The sequence below is a fragment of the Aquila chrysaetos genome, chromosome 5 (genome assembly GCF_900496995.4).
Source record: "Aquila chrysaetos chrysaetos chromosome 5, bAquChr1.4, whole genome shotgun sequence".
NCBI lineage: Eukaryota > Metazoa > Chordata > Aves > Accipitriformes > Accipitridae > Aquila > Aquila chrysaetos.
The window spans coordinates 7,640,887-7,654,606 of NC_044008.1; the positions used below are offsets into that span (position 1 = coordinate 7,640,887).

Consider the following 13,720-nt stretch of genomic DNA (forward strand, 5'->3'; position numbering starts at 1 on the left):
TCTAGTTCAGGATTTTTTAATCTAATAAAATTAACAATGGAGCAACAGTGTTGTCCATGACCATAAAACAAATGAACAGAAGCCAGTTCCACGGTTTTTTTTATCAGGATACAGAACAAAGTTCACAAAACGGCAGGAAAAAAAAGGAACTAACTCAGTATTTTTTGCACAGATAATTGGGTTTTGATGCTTTATTTTCAGAACTGCTGTGGAAAACCTAACAATTTTATTTTTTTCCCCCCAAAGCAAAGTCAAAAACTCAGTTACCGCTTTGAGGTTTTGTGGTGAACACGTAACTCGCAGATTTCTTCTCCAGGAAAAGGAGCGTGAGGTTCTACGTGGTTTAGGCTACTCACAATGGGGAAAAAAAGAAAGACAAAAAACCAACAAAAAAACCCCAACCACCTAGCTTTGCAAAAGGTGTCTGTTGAGAACACTGCTGAGTGGAAAAAAAGATGAGCCAAGTTTTGCCACAGTGGTCACTAGGAGCAAGACGGGAAATTTAAACCTTGCATGATGCACAAGACTGGTTCATCTCTAGTGACTCATTTTTTATAGACGGAAGCCCTTGTAATTCATGCTGGTAGCAGTAATGATTATCCAAGATTTTCTTCTTCCTGGTCTGAACGTCAAGGAGCGAATTCCACAATCTGGGTAAGCCTTGAAAAGAGCTGGTTCAGTGAAGCGCACTCAGTCCCATCCGCATGGCGTGCTCGGCACAGCAGAGTTAGCAGTGAGCCTGCTGCAACTGGGCAGCTTACCGTGCCGTCGGGGAAAAGATGGGTTTCAGCATCCGTTCCACTTACAGGGCTGCTCACGAACCCTCGTCTAGCTTACAGCAGGCACAGCCAGGAGGACTTGCAGAGGAAACAATTCAAAACCGTTGCATACTTTGTGCTGATAAGTAAAATAAACAAAATAAAGTGGATAATATACTTGGAGATAACCTACTTGCCCCCAACTTTGGCATGCAGGCAGAGATATTCTAGATTACCACTGGACATCACAGCTTGCAGAATTGACCAAAGGAGTAATAACAATTATCAATATAATTACACTTGCAATAAAATAAAAAAATGAGGATTCATCCTCTTTCCAGTTTGTAATGCAGCTAGGAATCAAAAAAGTTCATGCACTTATACAAGAGCAATAAAAAAAATTAAATATTTATTTTGAATAACAAGCTTAAGTTCAAGCTGCAATGTTGGCAATGTAGATTTTAAACACAGATCACAAAAGCGTGCAGAAAAATGTATTTGAGCAAAGAACGAAATAATACTAAGAATTATACTAAACAGCTGCTGATTTTAAAGAAACAAAAAAGGCTTGTAATCACTATACAAAATATAAAATGTATTAAACACTACCATCCACAGAACAGAGGTTTATTTTAGTTTGATTATATTTAAAAATTATTTGTGTAGTTATTTATATAGTGAATTGTAAATGAATATTATACAGTAACCTCCTTTTGGTCTGCAAAACCTTTGTTGCACTATAGCACATCCAATCACATTGCAAAAAAAGAATTATTTTTCCTTACTATCAATAAAGAAAACAATCATTGATAATACAGTAAATATTGTCAGGTCTACAAATAATGAAATCAAGAATGACTCCTTCGACTCTGAAGCGCTTTCCATGCAAAGTCAGCACTTGCTCGTTTAAACATAGTGCACTACCCAAGCAATGTCCAGGGTCGTAGATGCTCTTGGTAAGACTAAACCTTATTAAAAAAAAAAAAAAAAAAAAAAAAAAAAATTCAAAGATTGAATGTAATCATGCAACTCTCTTACTACTGGGTATACCCACTGTGTCGCTTATCAATTTATTGCCTTTCTGGAATATCACTCAAGGCATCAAAATTAGACTTATGATAAATATACATATAATGAAAGGACACAAACTGCTATTTGACACTACTACTGGTAATGTCTGTGCTACGTGAAAGCACCTTTAAAAAGAGCCTATGCGGCAAGAGATAAGTGTCTAAAGATTCAAAATGAATCAACAGTATTGGATAACAATATAATTCTCAACTCAGAAGCTGCCTCAAGATTAGGTGCATCTTCAGTTAATGTAACAGGAAAAAAAGGCAATGGATTTTATTTTATTAATTGTATCCACTCATAAACTGACCTAAGGCCACCAGATGTGCAGACACAACAAGTTTTCTTTTCTTTTTACAGTTCTTTAAGTTGTAGGATGATAAAGGAATAGATCTATTTAAAAACAAACAGCTATTTCATCTATATTAAGAGGTGGCACCGGGCGTTGGGTTCACGTTCTGAGTGGCCACCTGTGGTGCGACTTCAATGATTCGTGGTTTGTCTATAATTCTGGCCGTGCGGTTGCCCTTCTCTACAATGCCGATAATCCATGCTTGGTGACCTTCGCCATATTTTGGAGACTTGATCTCGGCACAGAAACGTGCTGCCTGTTCTCGTGGTAAACAGATGAGAAGGCCTCCTGCAAAGAAAAAAAGCAGAGCATTAAAACGTCTGATTGCAAAGCATTTCAACCTTGATCTGCCAAATCCCTATTTAGACAAGCACCTGGTGACTTCAGTGGATTCTGTCGAACTCCAAGGACTCCAAGAGAAGACACGGTGGAAATCTGAGCTCTTGCTTTACAGAAGGAAGTTTGTGCCTGAATTCAGTGTTTAGTGGGTATGTAAATGAAGCCAAATACACACAAAAGATGTTGGCAAAAGGAAATCATACTGATGCCAATGAACGACATACTGAAACAACACTGGCATTGTAAACTTCCAACAGAGGACTGCAAAGTGCCTCTACACAGAAACATTTTGGATAAAGGTCATATTCAGATACCTATAACCACATATTGGTAGCAGCTGATTCTGCAAGTAATCCCATTGCCCACAATGAAATCATTCATCAAAGTAGGGACTATTACCAGAGAATGCAAGAGGCAGAAAATTAAACATAGACTTGAACCAGTGCTCCCTGTGATGGTCCTTTTGAACCCTTTCTTAGAGAATTTTCTAACCTTTTTTAGCCTTTCCCATAAGATTTTTTTCTCAGAGACAGCTGAAAAATATTTTATTTACTAATCAATGCTTTTCAGAAGCAGCACAATAACTAGTTAGCAAGCTCACCATTCAGTTATTAAACCTAAGAACACTTCCATTCGAAGAATCCCAAAGCACTGAAAAAGGTGGCTTGGCAAGTGAATTTGCTAGAATGAGTTTCATTGTCAGCTCTGGCACAAGTTTCCAGGAGGCTCTGACCAAATCATTAAATGTTTTGGTGCTATCCTTTATTACTAGAGTATTCAGCTTTTCTATATCCCTTACCTTTTTTACATTTATGCTATGTTGCAAACATGTGAAGCACTACAACACAGAGCAGCAAACTCACCTGCAGATGAGTAATTAAACCTCAAAGCATTGTGCACTACATGCAGTTTGTGCAGCTCGTGTCTGTACACTGTGCTGCATTCTGCGCACACAGCAGCCTCTTGTAAGGGATGTTAAAATATCATCTCCCATTGGAAAATGTTTGGAGAACACAGGCAAGAAAGTATATTCACTCAAACAGGAATTTGGGCATATGCTGAGGCTTGCTTACTCTTTAAGAGATATTTGACCCAAAGTCTTCTTGCCCAGGCGAAGGGCAGCCGCCAGCAGCACAAATCCCAGCAGCACAAATCGTGCCACCAGCTCTGAGCCAACCCTGGGGGCAAAGGGCCACCTGCTGAGCTGGCCACCCTGGGTTCAGTGCCACCTCTCCTCTGCAGCCCTTAGACAGCTTCTTAGCACCTTGGGCACCTTTATGTTTGCTTTTCCAAGCAAACAGTCCTCTCGCTGGTGACTAAAGACACTTTTAATTTAAGCCTGTGAGAAAGAAACAGCTGCTGAACATGAGGAATTATTTATAAGGATACGTGGAAGTGTGAAAGTTATTTTTTAGGTTCTATATGAAGCAAATGAGTGTGCCATCCAGAAGAATGCCTGCCTCTCTCAGACATTTCAGAACATAACATCCAGGTACTTCCATTAAAAACAATAAAAAAACCCCAGAAGCTTGAAAGACAGTGTTTAAGCTACTCCAGATGTAACAGACAAATCAATTGCAAAGGAATTATGTGCCATTCCCATGGAAGGCTCTAAATCAAATTGAAGAGAAACTTATGTCATGGTGCAAGTGAGTCAGGGAAGAGGTTTACAAGTGGTAGTGCACAGAATGTGCTAACTAGCCAGAAAGGAGGAACAAAAGTAAGGTGAAAAAGGAAATAAGAAAGAGCACAAGAGTATCTTCACTCAATTCTCTTTTCCCCCCACACCCTCTTTCTGCAATTTTGTATCACTTGTGCGCACACCCCGTTAACATTCTTTGGCAAGATCAGAAAAATGTACAAAATCCCAGTTTCCAATCAGAAATCACTTCCCACCTACAGGCTGTATCCCACAGCTTGATCAATAACCCTTAATAGAGGCTAAAGGCTACTCTCGATCAGTAGTAGGATTCCTGTCTGCAGGGATTATAATTATTTCTCTGGTAGATTGACCAGTCTCTTTAACCCTTTGGGTAAGTCCTTAAGGTTTTCCACTATGTGCTTTAGTCTATTTTATGTTACTGGCCTTTTTTTGTCCCATGGACAACTACAAGAAGTCTTCACGTGTGCAAGGTCACAGCCACCAGAAGTTTAAGCTGTTGCAACGCGCCTGTGGAAAATGAAGCAGCAGTGCCACTCTGCACTGAAGCAAGCAGTATTTCATGGCATACCAAGTTTTTGAGGTCTGTGTCAGCCACTGCTGAAGACAAAGCAAATGGGCTGCAAACAGAATGAACAAATGGCTGTGGTGGTTTGAGAGCTCGCTGCATGCTTATTTTGGGGCTTGAAAGGACACTTGGTATCTGTCTTGGTTTACCTTTCTAAAAATCTAAGCGTTTTTTTGGTAGGAGTTTTTGAACATTGTTGGTTTTAACTGTTCTAGTGCAAGCAGGGAACTGGACAGAAAACTTCAAAAGCGGACTAGACAAAGCTTTGCAATTAAGAGCAGAGATACAACAGTTCACGAATCAAAACCAAGTGTCCTTGCTCCTGCTAGTGGCTTTCTCCCACAATGACTAACAAAAGGATGAGATCATTAACCTTGCCTCTTGTCATGGCACTAACATAGCCCTTCTTTTCTACCCATCTGCCTATTTCCACAAAATCTGCACAAACACTATGTTGTTGAGATACCTCTACTACACTAAAAAGGTTGGCCAACACCAGCCAACAGTTTATTAGCAGAGGACTGGCAAAAATACACACATACATGAATATCTCATGTAGAGTAACTTTGTAACTTATTTCTGCAAGCAGCCCCTCTAATGAACAGAATTAAGTTTTTTGAAACTAACCGCCTGATGGCAAGTTTAACCTTTACCAAAGAGTTACCTAAAAGAGAGTGCAAAATCACGTAGAACTGCAATTTTAAGAAAATACACCATAAGCAAGAGTGCATGGAGGATGGAACAGATGACATAATAGATCTTTCCAACACTGACTTTTGTCAACAGGTGCCCAGCAAATGCACATTGGAAAAAAACCCACAACAGTCTTAAAATCCATTCAAATAGTTTTCCAGTAAATTTCTCATTCCCTGCCCACTCTGCTGAAAAACATCTGTTCACAACTGAGGAAGCTACAGACAGAGCATTTCTGGAAGTTTAAGACAACAGAGAAAGAGCGTATCTGTATTACGGTATGAACAGACTTCAGGAGCCCCCCAAAAGGCATCCTCACAACTGGATATACAGGCGCAGCAAGGCAGATGCTTGCCTTTTTATAAATCAACCCCAGGACATGAAGTGTGCACACAGCCTGGGTCTGAATGCTCATGAGCCATCCCAGCACACCATGCCCAAGCTAATACGTACTGCTGCAATGTGTCAGGCTATCCAGCATAAGCCAAAAGCCTATGGGACAGCAGTTATATAGCTTTCAGACCAGAGCTATTGTGTCCACGTGGCTATGGATCTTTCTAATATTTGGCAGACACGGCCCTGTAGCATATCCCTACAGCCACCTCTAATGCGAGAAATGCAACACTATGATGAAATCAAATATACATGTTTTGAGACACTCAAGTTCACAAATAACCAGATATGTCTTGCTGTTTTTTTCATCATCATCCATCTATGTCGAAACATAAGCAGTTCAGTGTTTCAAAGACACCTCTTGCTCTCAGTCCCAAAAGAGATTCTGAAGTCGACTGTTTTCCACTTCCAAGTACTCTCACAGCAGTGCGTACATCCACACCGTTTTACATTCCTTCAGTCAAAAGACAGAATTGGATATCCCCAGGGTGCAGGATGGGCAGCTCTGAACTCAAGCACTCAGTTTGCAGCTAAACCATTCCCATGCCAACTGCTATACAAACCTCTACCACAGCCAGTCACCTGAAAGATCATCTTACCGTTCCAGCTCTGTGTCCATGCTATTTTTTGGACTCTTTGCAACTGATAACAAATGCTTCTAGCATGCTGGTTATGTGGACTCTTAGGTAGTAAGAATCTGTCTGGTGGTACCAACCTTACTGACACAGCTTGCCAAACTGCCACCAGATATTTCTGGTCTCTGCTGACTGACGCTGGATTTGAACTCTTGAAAGGGTTCACGTCCCATATCCTATTACACATCATCTGAGCCATACAGTCTCTGTAGGACAGAGCGTCTGTTTAAACACAGATGGCTAAGGAACAATTCCACAGATCGTGGTAAGTTGTGTATTCACTAGGGGAAAAGTTTATGGCTCTCACTGTGGTGCTTCTTTCCAGATCTTTGGACTGTTTTGCTTCAAGGGGCCCCCTCTGTTGTGAACTGCAGAGAACTTGGATAATACTTTTGGAGAGCAGGAAGAGGGTGGGGAAATGAGATAAGAGAAAAGACAGATTTGTTGCTACATCGTCTCCATTTCCCAAAGAGAAAGAAAAGTCAGATTAAAGAAGAAAACCAAAATGGAACAGGACAGAAGATTCAAGGGGAAAATGAAGTATAGAGACTTCCAGCAGCAGACAGTGATCACGCTAGTCAAAGTGGCCTACACTTAATAACAACTTCAAAAACATCCAAAGTTCTTATCACCTGATGACTGTTTAAATGTTTGTCCATAGCCCGATTCTCAGTACACGGCTGTTATATTCATTGTCACTGCAAGTGGCAGCTTTATTAAATAGAGAACTCAAGTAATGAATGGGTCAGAGACCAAATTCTTTTTTTTTTTTTTTCCCCTGCTAGTCACAGTCCCTTAAAGTCAGATTTCATAAACGTACAGGAGACAATCTATATTCTTGGATGTCCGTATGCTGTGGACAGAGAAGGCCTAAGTCGCCAAGATTGGCCCATTCAGCACGAAACTTCACACATATTCATAATGAAAAACAAAACACCACTCATTTGACTGGCAAACCTACTGCAGGTGGCTTTACCTTTGAGAAAACTGTGTCAGCTGTGCTGGGATTTTCAGATATTCACTGCTCTGGAGTTAACAGCTAAGAGAAAAATAGGTTTCAAAAGAATTCAGAATCATCACTAACTTCTAACTGCAAAATGTTCTAGATACAGCAAGGGTTTCTACAATAGTGTGTTATAAGGAAGTAGAAGGCATTCAGAATAGGATGGTGGTTTGGAAGTTAGGCTGAAGAAGTTAATTGTGAACAGTTGTGTGGTTAATGCTCATTAGCTTGGCTATACGCCAAACCAACTGTGACTCTGAATGCAAAGCACATGATTCGTACATTTGTAACATTATTAAATTCTAACTTGGAGGGGTAGGCAAGGAAGAGGGTGGTACAACTGCCACCTACCTGAAGTCTCCGGACAAGTCCCATGCATGAGGCCAAACATATTGCCGCAAGCCTTACTGACAGCAGCCATTTTAGCAAGAACAGGAAGGTTATGAATAACAAAGGACACCTCATTTCGCTGCTGCTTGGCAAGGTTTTGTGCATGCCCCAGGATTCCAAATCCTGTGATGTCTGTAGCCGCATGTGCATTGAAAGTGTGCATGAGTCCAGCAGCTACAATAGAGGGAGGGAGAAAAAACAAATCAGAAAAAAAAAATATCAGGAAAAGCAATGCTTCGACAATATCCTGCACAGTTTGAATGAAGCTGCACACCTTTAATTCGAATCAGGTTGGGTTACTGTTTAAATTAATAAAATAAAAAAAAAAATCCATGCTTGAAGGGAACCAGAATTCACCAATACTGCATGTAACCCTTAAAAACTTCAACTTGTATTTAAGGTATTGAATCGTGCGGAAAATCCAGCACCCAAGTTGTATTTATGAGCATGCTGCTGTTAGACATGTGCTACTAATTTATATTAGCAGTCTAAGAAACAGGGTTTTACTCCAGATTCAGAATTCCCAAATTTGAGGGCCAGAGAGGCTCTGAGCTCAGCTTTGCTTCATTAAGGGCAAGGACCAGACTCATCCTGGGTCAGTTTTGTCACATCAGAACTTAAGTTCTGGACACTTGAAGTCTAAGAGCTTAAAAAGAAAGCCTGCAGGTCGTAGGGGAAGGGCCCCAGCCTCCCCACCTATGCATTCATGAAATTCTTGGGCATTTGCAACTACAGAGCCCTGGGTGGGAGAAGGGCACCTCTGCATGCAGACAATAGCTCCAGTTAAGAATATTTAAAGTGCCCAACAGGAGTGAGTGGAGAAAAACAAAACCAAGAATGCTTTGCCCTTCTTTGGTGCTTCCCAATACATGAGCAGGACCGAGTTCCTTCCATAAGACAATCCTGGTCATTTATTTTTCCTGGAAGACTTTGTGAAAGAATGAAAAACCAGTGGGATGACATAACAAATACCAAATGAAAACTGAATAAATGGGAGAAGAGATATTTAACTATCCCTGTTGCTTCAACTGAGAAGTAAGGAAACACCCAATTCAATTCTCTGCTCCTCCAAAGATACTTTGAACAAAAGAAAATCCTGGATTAAAATTTCTACGGTAAAAGCAGAAACTTCCTCCTACCAAAATTAAAAGAAAAGAAAACAAAGCCACAAAACCAGGAAAAAAACCCAACAAAACAGAAAACATGCGCTACATATTCCACACTTTGGGAAGCACATAACATGACAAAATTAAAAAATAAAAATTGAAATTGAAGCATACAAAAATGAAGAGCTTTTCCTTTTTTATTCTATTTCGAATTTTTTTAACGTTATTACAGTCAAGCCCTCAAGAGTTCTCTAGGCATAGAAGATAAGAAGGAACAAATCCAATATATTTCCCTTTAAAACATCCTCTAACTCACTGGGTTGTTACTTGCAGCACTCACATGAGTCATAATCATCTCCAGCAACATTTGTGTTTTTGCTGTATAATTACAAGAGGGCGTTTGATTTTAATTTGCTTGCTTCACAAACACTGAACAGCAGAAAGATGGGGCAGAAGGAAGGGATAAAGCAGCTGTGTCACATTTCCCCATGGCAGTGAAATGAAATTAAGTATGGAATTGGAAAACCCCATAACCTCCCCTCCGTCCCCGCAACACACACACCTCTTCTTACCTGTTCTGTTCAGTCGTGCCATATTCATCATTGCTTCCTGGTATGCTAGTTCTACATCTTCTTGCGTCACCACTAGTTTGATTTTATTCCACTTTTCTGGCTAATGGATGAAATAAAGAGGATTCTTTTAGACTTTCAGCTGTATATTTTAAAGCACACCCTTACCACTTGAAAAAAAAAAATCCTTCATCCAAACTGTATTACTTTTTTTTTTTTTTTTTTTTTTTTTTACACTCAGTTAAAGAGGGGCCAAAGGTTCAACAGTCAGAGTTGTGTGTCTTACTCTGCTGTACCTAGGGGAAGTTCATTTAAAGATCTATTAGGCACTAAGCACTTCCAATCTTGCTTTCAGCAGCGAGGTGGAGTGGAATAACCTGCCCTAGGGCAAAGAACTCCTTCAAGGCAACTCTCTGGCTTGAGCTCCGGAGCCAAATGAAAAGAACTTTGTTGCTGGATGTTGAGATTTGTAATCTCTGGCTTCTTGTTTTTTTAAGAGAAAATTCTTGATTTCACATCTGGACACTTTGATCAAGAAAGGCCACTGATATCCACAAGTCCAGATCTGAGGAACGTATGTAAGGCAGGATGTAATCACTCTAGTGAGTTAGGATTAAGGCAGTTTCATAACAGTTCCTTTACAGTTTAATACTAGCATCTCCTTCCACCCATTCTCCAGTGTCTTGTATGGACTCATGCCTCCATCACATTCTAAGCAATGCTTGTCATCCCAAAACGGTCTCAGAACAATTCAGGAAGTGGTACCTTTATAAAGGGCAATTGTTTCATTAAAAGCTGAAGTAATTCCAGATCCAGAATGAAACAAAGCAACCATTTAGCTGTTAAGAGCAACACTACAAACTGGTTTAATTTTCTTCTTTTTTGCAAGGAAATAAAATTACAGAGAACTGAAAGTTAACAAAATTAGGATTTTTGAAGCCACAAAGCCTACACTGCCATTCTGTAGAATAAATGCATAGAACAAACTTCTTACTAAACCAAAGGTGCAAAAACTACTAAGAACTGGTATATGATGCAGCACTGGGGAAGGTTCTTGTCAAAGAATGAGCGCTGACTCTGAGGGGTGTAAGAGAGAATCCAGAAACGGCAACAGGGGGAAAGACTGGTCAGCCAAAACAAACAATTTGTTAAAGAGCAAGGAAGTATAGCAGTAAGATCAGAGCTTCTGAAATTAGGTTGAACTGGGTCTGACCAATTAAGTAAGAGAGAGAGTATGTAAAAAAAAAAAAAAAAAAAAAGAAAGGCTATTGGAGCTACTGGAGAGGGGACAGAATAGTGATTATTCTTACTGTGGGTATGAATGAAAAACCTGAACAGTCATTCTGCCTTAGCGTTCAAAAACACAGTTCTGAGGCTGATCATGTGATGGAAACTGGTCAGACGATGGGAATGGAAATCACAAATGAGGTGGAAGCAGAACTCAAGGATGAGGATCGAAGAGCCACAAACACAGGTAGGATACAAATTAGATGCAAATTCCTCTCCACTATAGCAATCAGGTACTGGGGTTAGTAGACAGGAAACAAAGGCAGAAAAGCTCACAAAAATCCCCGAACAACTTTTAAAAGCAAGCTTAGATTTCCAAATGGGAAGGGTCTGTAGACAACAGCAAGGGCTAGAAAACCCCTTCTGAAGGGGCACATCACAGCAATCCCTTTTGTGCCTTTCAGGTGAAAGAGGAAAAGGCAAAGGGATGCCAGTTCCTAGCTGTGGACCAGCCTAATCAGTTCACATCATCAGCCTGGCAGCCAAAGCCACATCAAACAGCTTTTATCACACCTAGCACATCCCTGACCTGGTCCCCTGGGGCCCCGATGGGGCCCAGCTCCCTGCAGACTCTTTGCAGTCTCTTCCTTTGCACCCTATGGCAGCTGCTGCCAGCAACACAGCTGGGGCTTGGCTGCACAACGATGCTGGCAGCAACCAAGCAAGGAGGACAAATTTTGCCTCCATTTGCATTTTCCTTTCACTTGTCACCAGGAACTCATTTGCTACAGCTCTGTTTAAATAACTCAGCTTTTAGGTTGGATTTTTTTTTTTTTAATTTGCGTTGCAGCCACATATCTCTACACTCCAGTTTTCCTTTCTTGCCTACGCATAAACTTGCTGTACTATGTACCTTCTCCCACATACTTCTCAATACAAAGTCAAATTCCCTACCGAAATTTGATTTATGGGTGGATTTGTGATGGGTAATTCTAGTTTCACTTTCCCTACTGTTTCACAAAACAAAGCTAAGAAAAGACAGCACAGCTACTCAGAAATTTTCCTAACACAATCAAAGATATATGCTGTTTACACATAATAGGAGGATTGATTTCCTTGCTGTCCTCATTTTTCAGACCAGAAAGTGTTTCTGGTTGACAGTCAAGGAAATTAGAAGTACTTGAAATATGTGGAAATTCAGAATATCCTTAATTTGCAAGTCTGTCTGTCAGTACAATAATAGATATGTTAAGAAGTAAGATTATGGCCAGAAAACGTACTATAAAATTGGTGTCTTGTTGTTTCACATCATTTTCATATCAAGATTATCTGAGGCCCTGATCCTTATATCTGATTGGAAAACACAGGATTCTGCAGAGGTCAAAATTGCTAGGCCAGACTCTATGAAGAAGGAGAAAAATTTTTTTTTTTTTGTTGCTCACGCTTCAGACTCCAATGAAGGTTTAAGCTGGTTCTCTCCCACTTTTGCTAGCACAAGCTTTGTAATTAGAATTCATCTGACAATGTAGTGGCCAACAGCCAAAACAATGTAGATTCCAGCTCAATCCTCTGCCAGTCTATTGGCTCAGTAGTCCCAAAAGTAGAAAAGATGCATCTTTTAAAAGTGTAAACTGAGCAGTTATAATTCTGAAGACACGTACTGGGAGCCAGACAACATAAGCAGATGCCAATTTTGCAGTCACTTTTCAGTTCAGTAGTTACATTTTTGCCTGAAGTAACAGATGGAAGTATGTCTACATACATAATGCTGCTAGAAATATTCTTATTGAATGCACAGGGTAATACATGTGAAACGTAGATATATTTCCATGTACACAAGCAGAAAGCCCATGAACACAGACAACAATCTTGGCCTAATTGCCATCAATAAGCTTTTGCCAATTACTTTGGCAGGTGGAGTAGGGCATAATTTTACCCAGGGTGCTAGTCTGTTGTTCAGTTAGTAAACAGCTTTGTTGATTACAGCAATGCCTGAGAACTAACTAAGAATTAGATGCAATTAAGATGGGCTCACTAAGCACAAAATAGTAAACTGTCTCAATTCCAAAAGAGTTTTGCACATAAGCAGGTAAGGCTGACACACCAAGGAGAGAGAGAGGTGGTAGATCATTCCCCACTGAGCCCTCAATGTACTTATCCTGCTCATCTTTGTCGTTTTGAGGGAATGAGGAAGGTCACCTTTAACTTACACCCCTCTTCCCTATTTCTTTTTTTGCAGTGTACTCACAATATCTAGCCACTGGTGGACAGCTACAGCCACTTGTGTTCCCAAGGGTTTAGTTAATACAAGCACATCTCCTGGCACTGCATTGTCTGGCCTGAAAACAAAGAATTCTTATATTAGTTATATAGTGAGATTCACACACGTTATTAAGAATAAGTGCTGATAATTACGTTTTCACAGACCCATGTATCTTATTGCACAGTTAAAAAACTGACTAATTGCAGAACTACCCTCTGGGATTCATTGCCATGGGATATTATTGAGCAAAAAGCTGCAAACTTATTTAAAAGTACCAATCCTTCTTTCTTGGAATATAACAATGCTTGCAGTCAGACACACACAGAATTACATCTTTTCTTTCAATTTACTGGAGACGTAAGATAGGACAGAGAAAAAAATTCACCTTTATTACTTCAGGGCATAAGACAACCATCGCTACGATCACAAACAAATTCATTTGTATAGTCTAACATGCCACAGTGGGACACTCAAAATCAGCTATTGTTAAATGGACAGAATACTGTAAACACAGCAATTCTGTAGTTCTCTACAGCCATTAATAGGGTAACTGGGAGATGGTTTAAAATGTATTTATAAATATGACAGAAATTTATGTCCCAAAACAGTCTTCAATACTTCAATACTTCAAAATCTTCAAAAGGTTAGAAGCTTAACTCTCCTTTCAAAAGGTGAATAGGATTAAAAGATACT

General features: G+C 40.0%; 1 protein-coding gene across 10 annotated transcripts in view; it reads right to left on the bottom strand.

The window, feature by feature from the left end:
- The window catches only part of SEPHS1 (selenophosphate synthetase 1), a 26,819-nt gene continuing 13,099 nt past the window's right edge, over positions 1 to 13,720 (bottom strand). For 5 of the 10 annotated variants that reach the window (XM_030013606.2, XM_030013607.2, XM_030013605.1 and 2 more), the window contains 4 exons: positions 13,013 to 13,103; positions 9,541 to 9,640; positions 7,824 to 8,036; positions 1 to 2,469 (listed from right to left, as the gene is read on the bottom strand). In XM_030013606.2, coding sequence (XP_029869466.1) covers positions 2,255 to 2,469; positions 7,824 to 8,036; positions 9,541 to 9,640; positions 13,013 to 13,103 — 619 coding nt within the window. In that variant the 3' untranslated portion in view covers positions 1 to 2,254. Of the gene's footprint in view, positions 2,470 to 7,445; positions 7,509 to 7,823; positions 8,037 to 9,540; positions 9,641 to 13,012; positions 13,104 to 13,720 lie in introns of all 10 variants that reach the window. The other 5 variants (XR_003923303.1, XR_005932371.1, XR_005932370.1 and 2 more) reach the window with 5 other exon arrangements.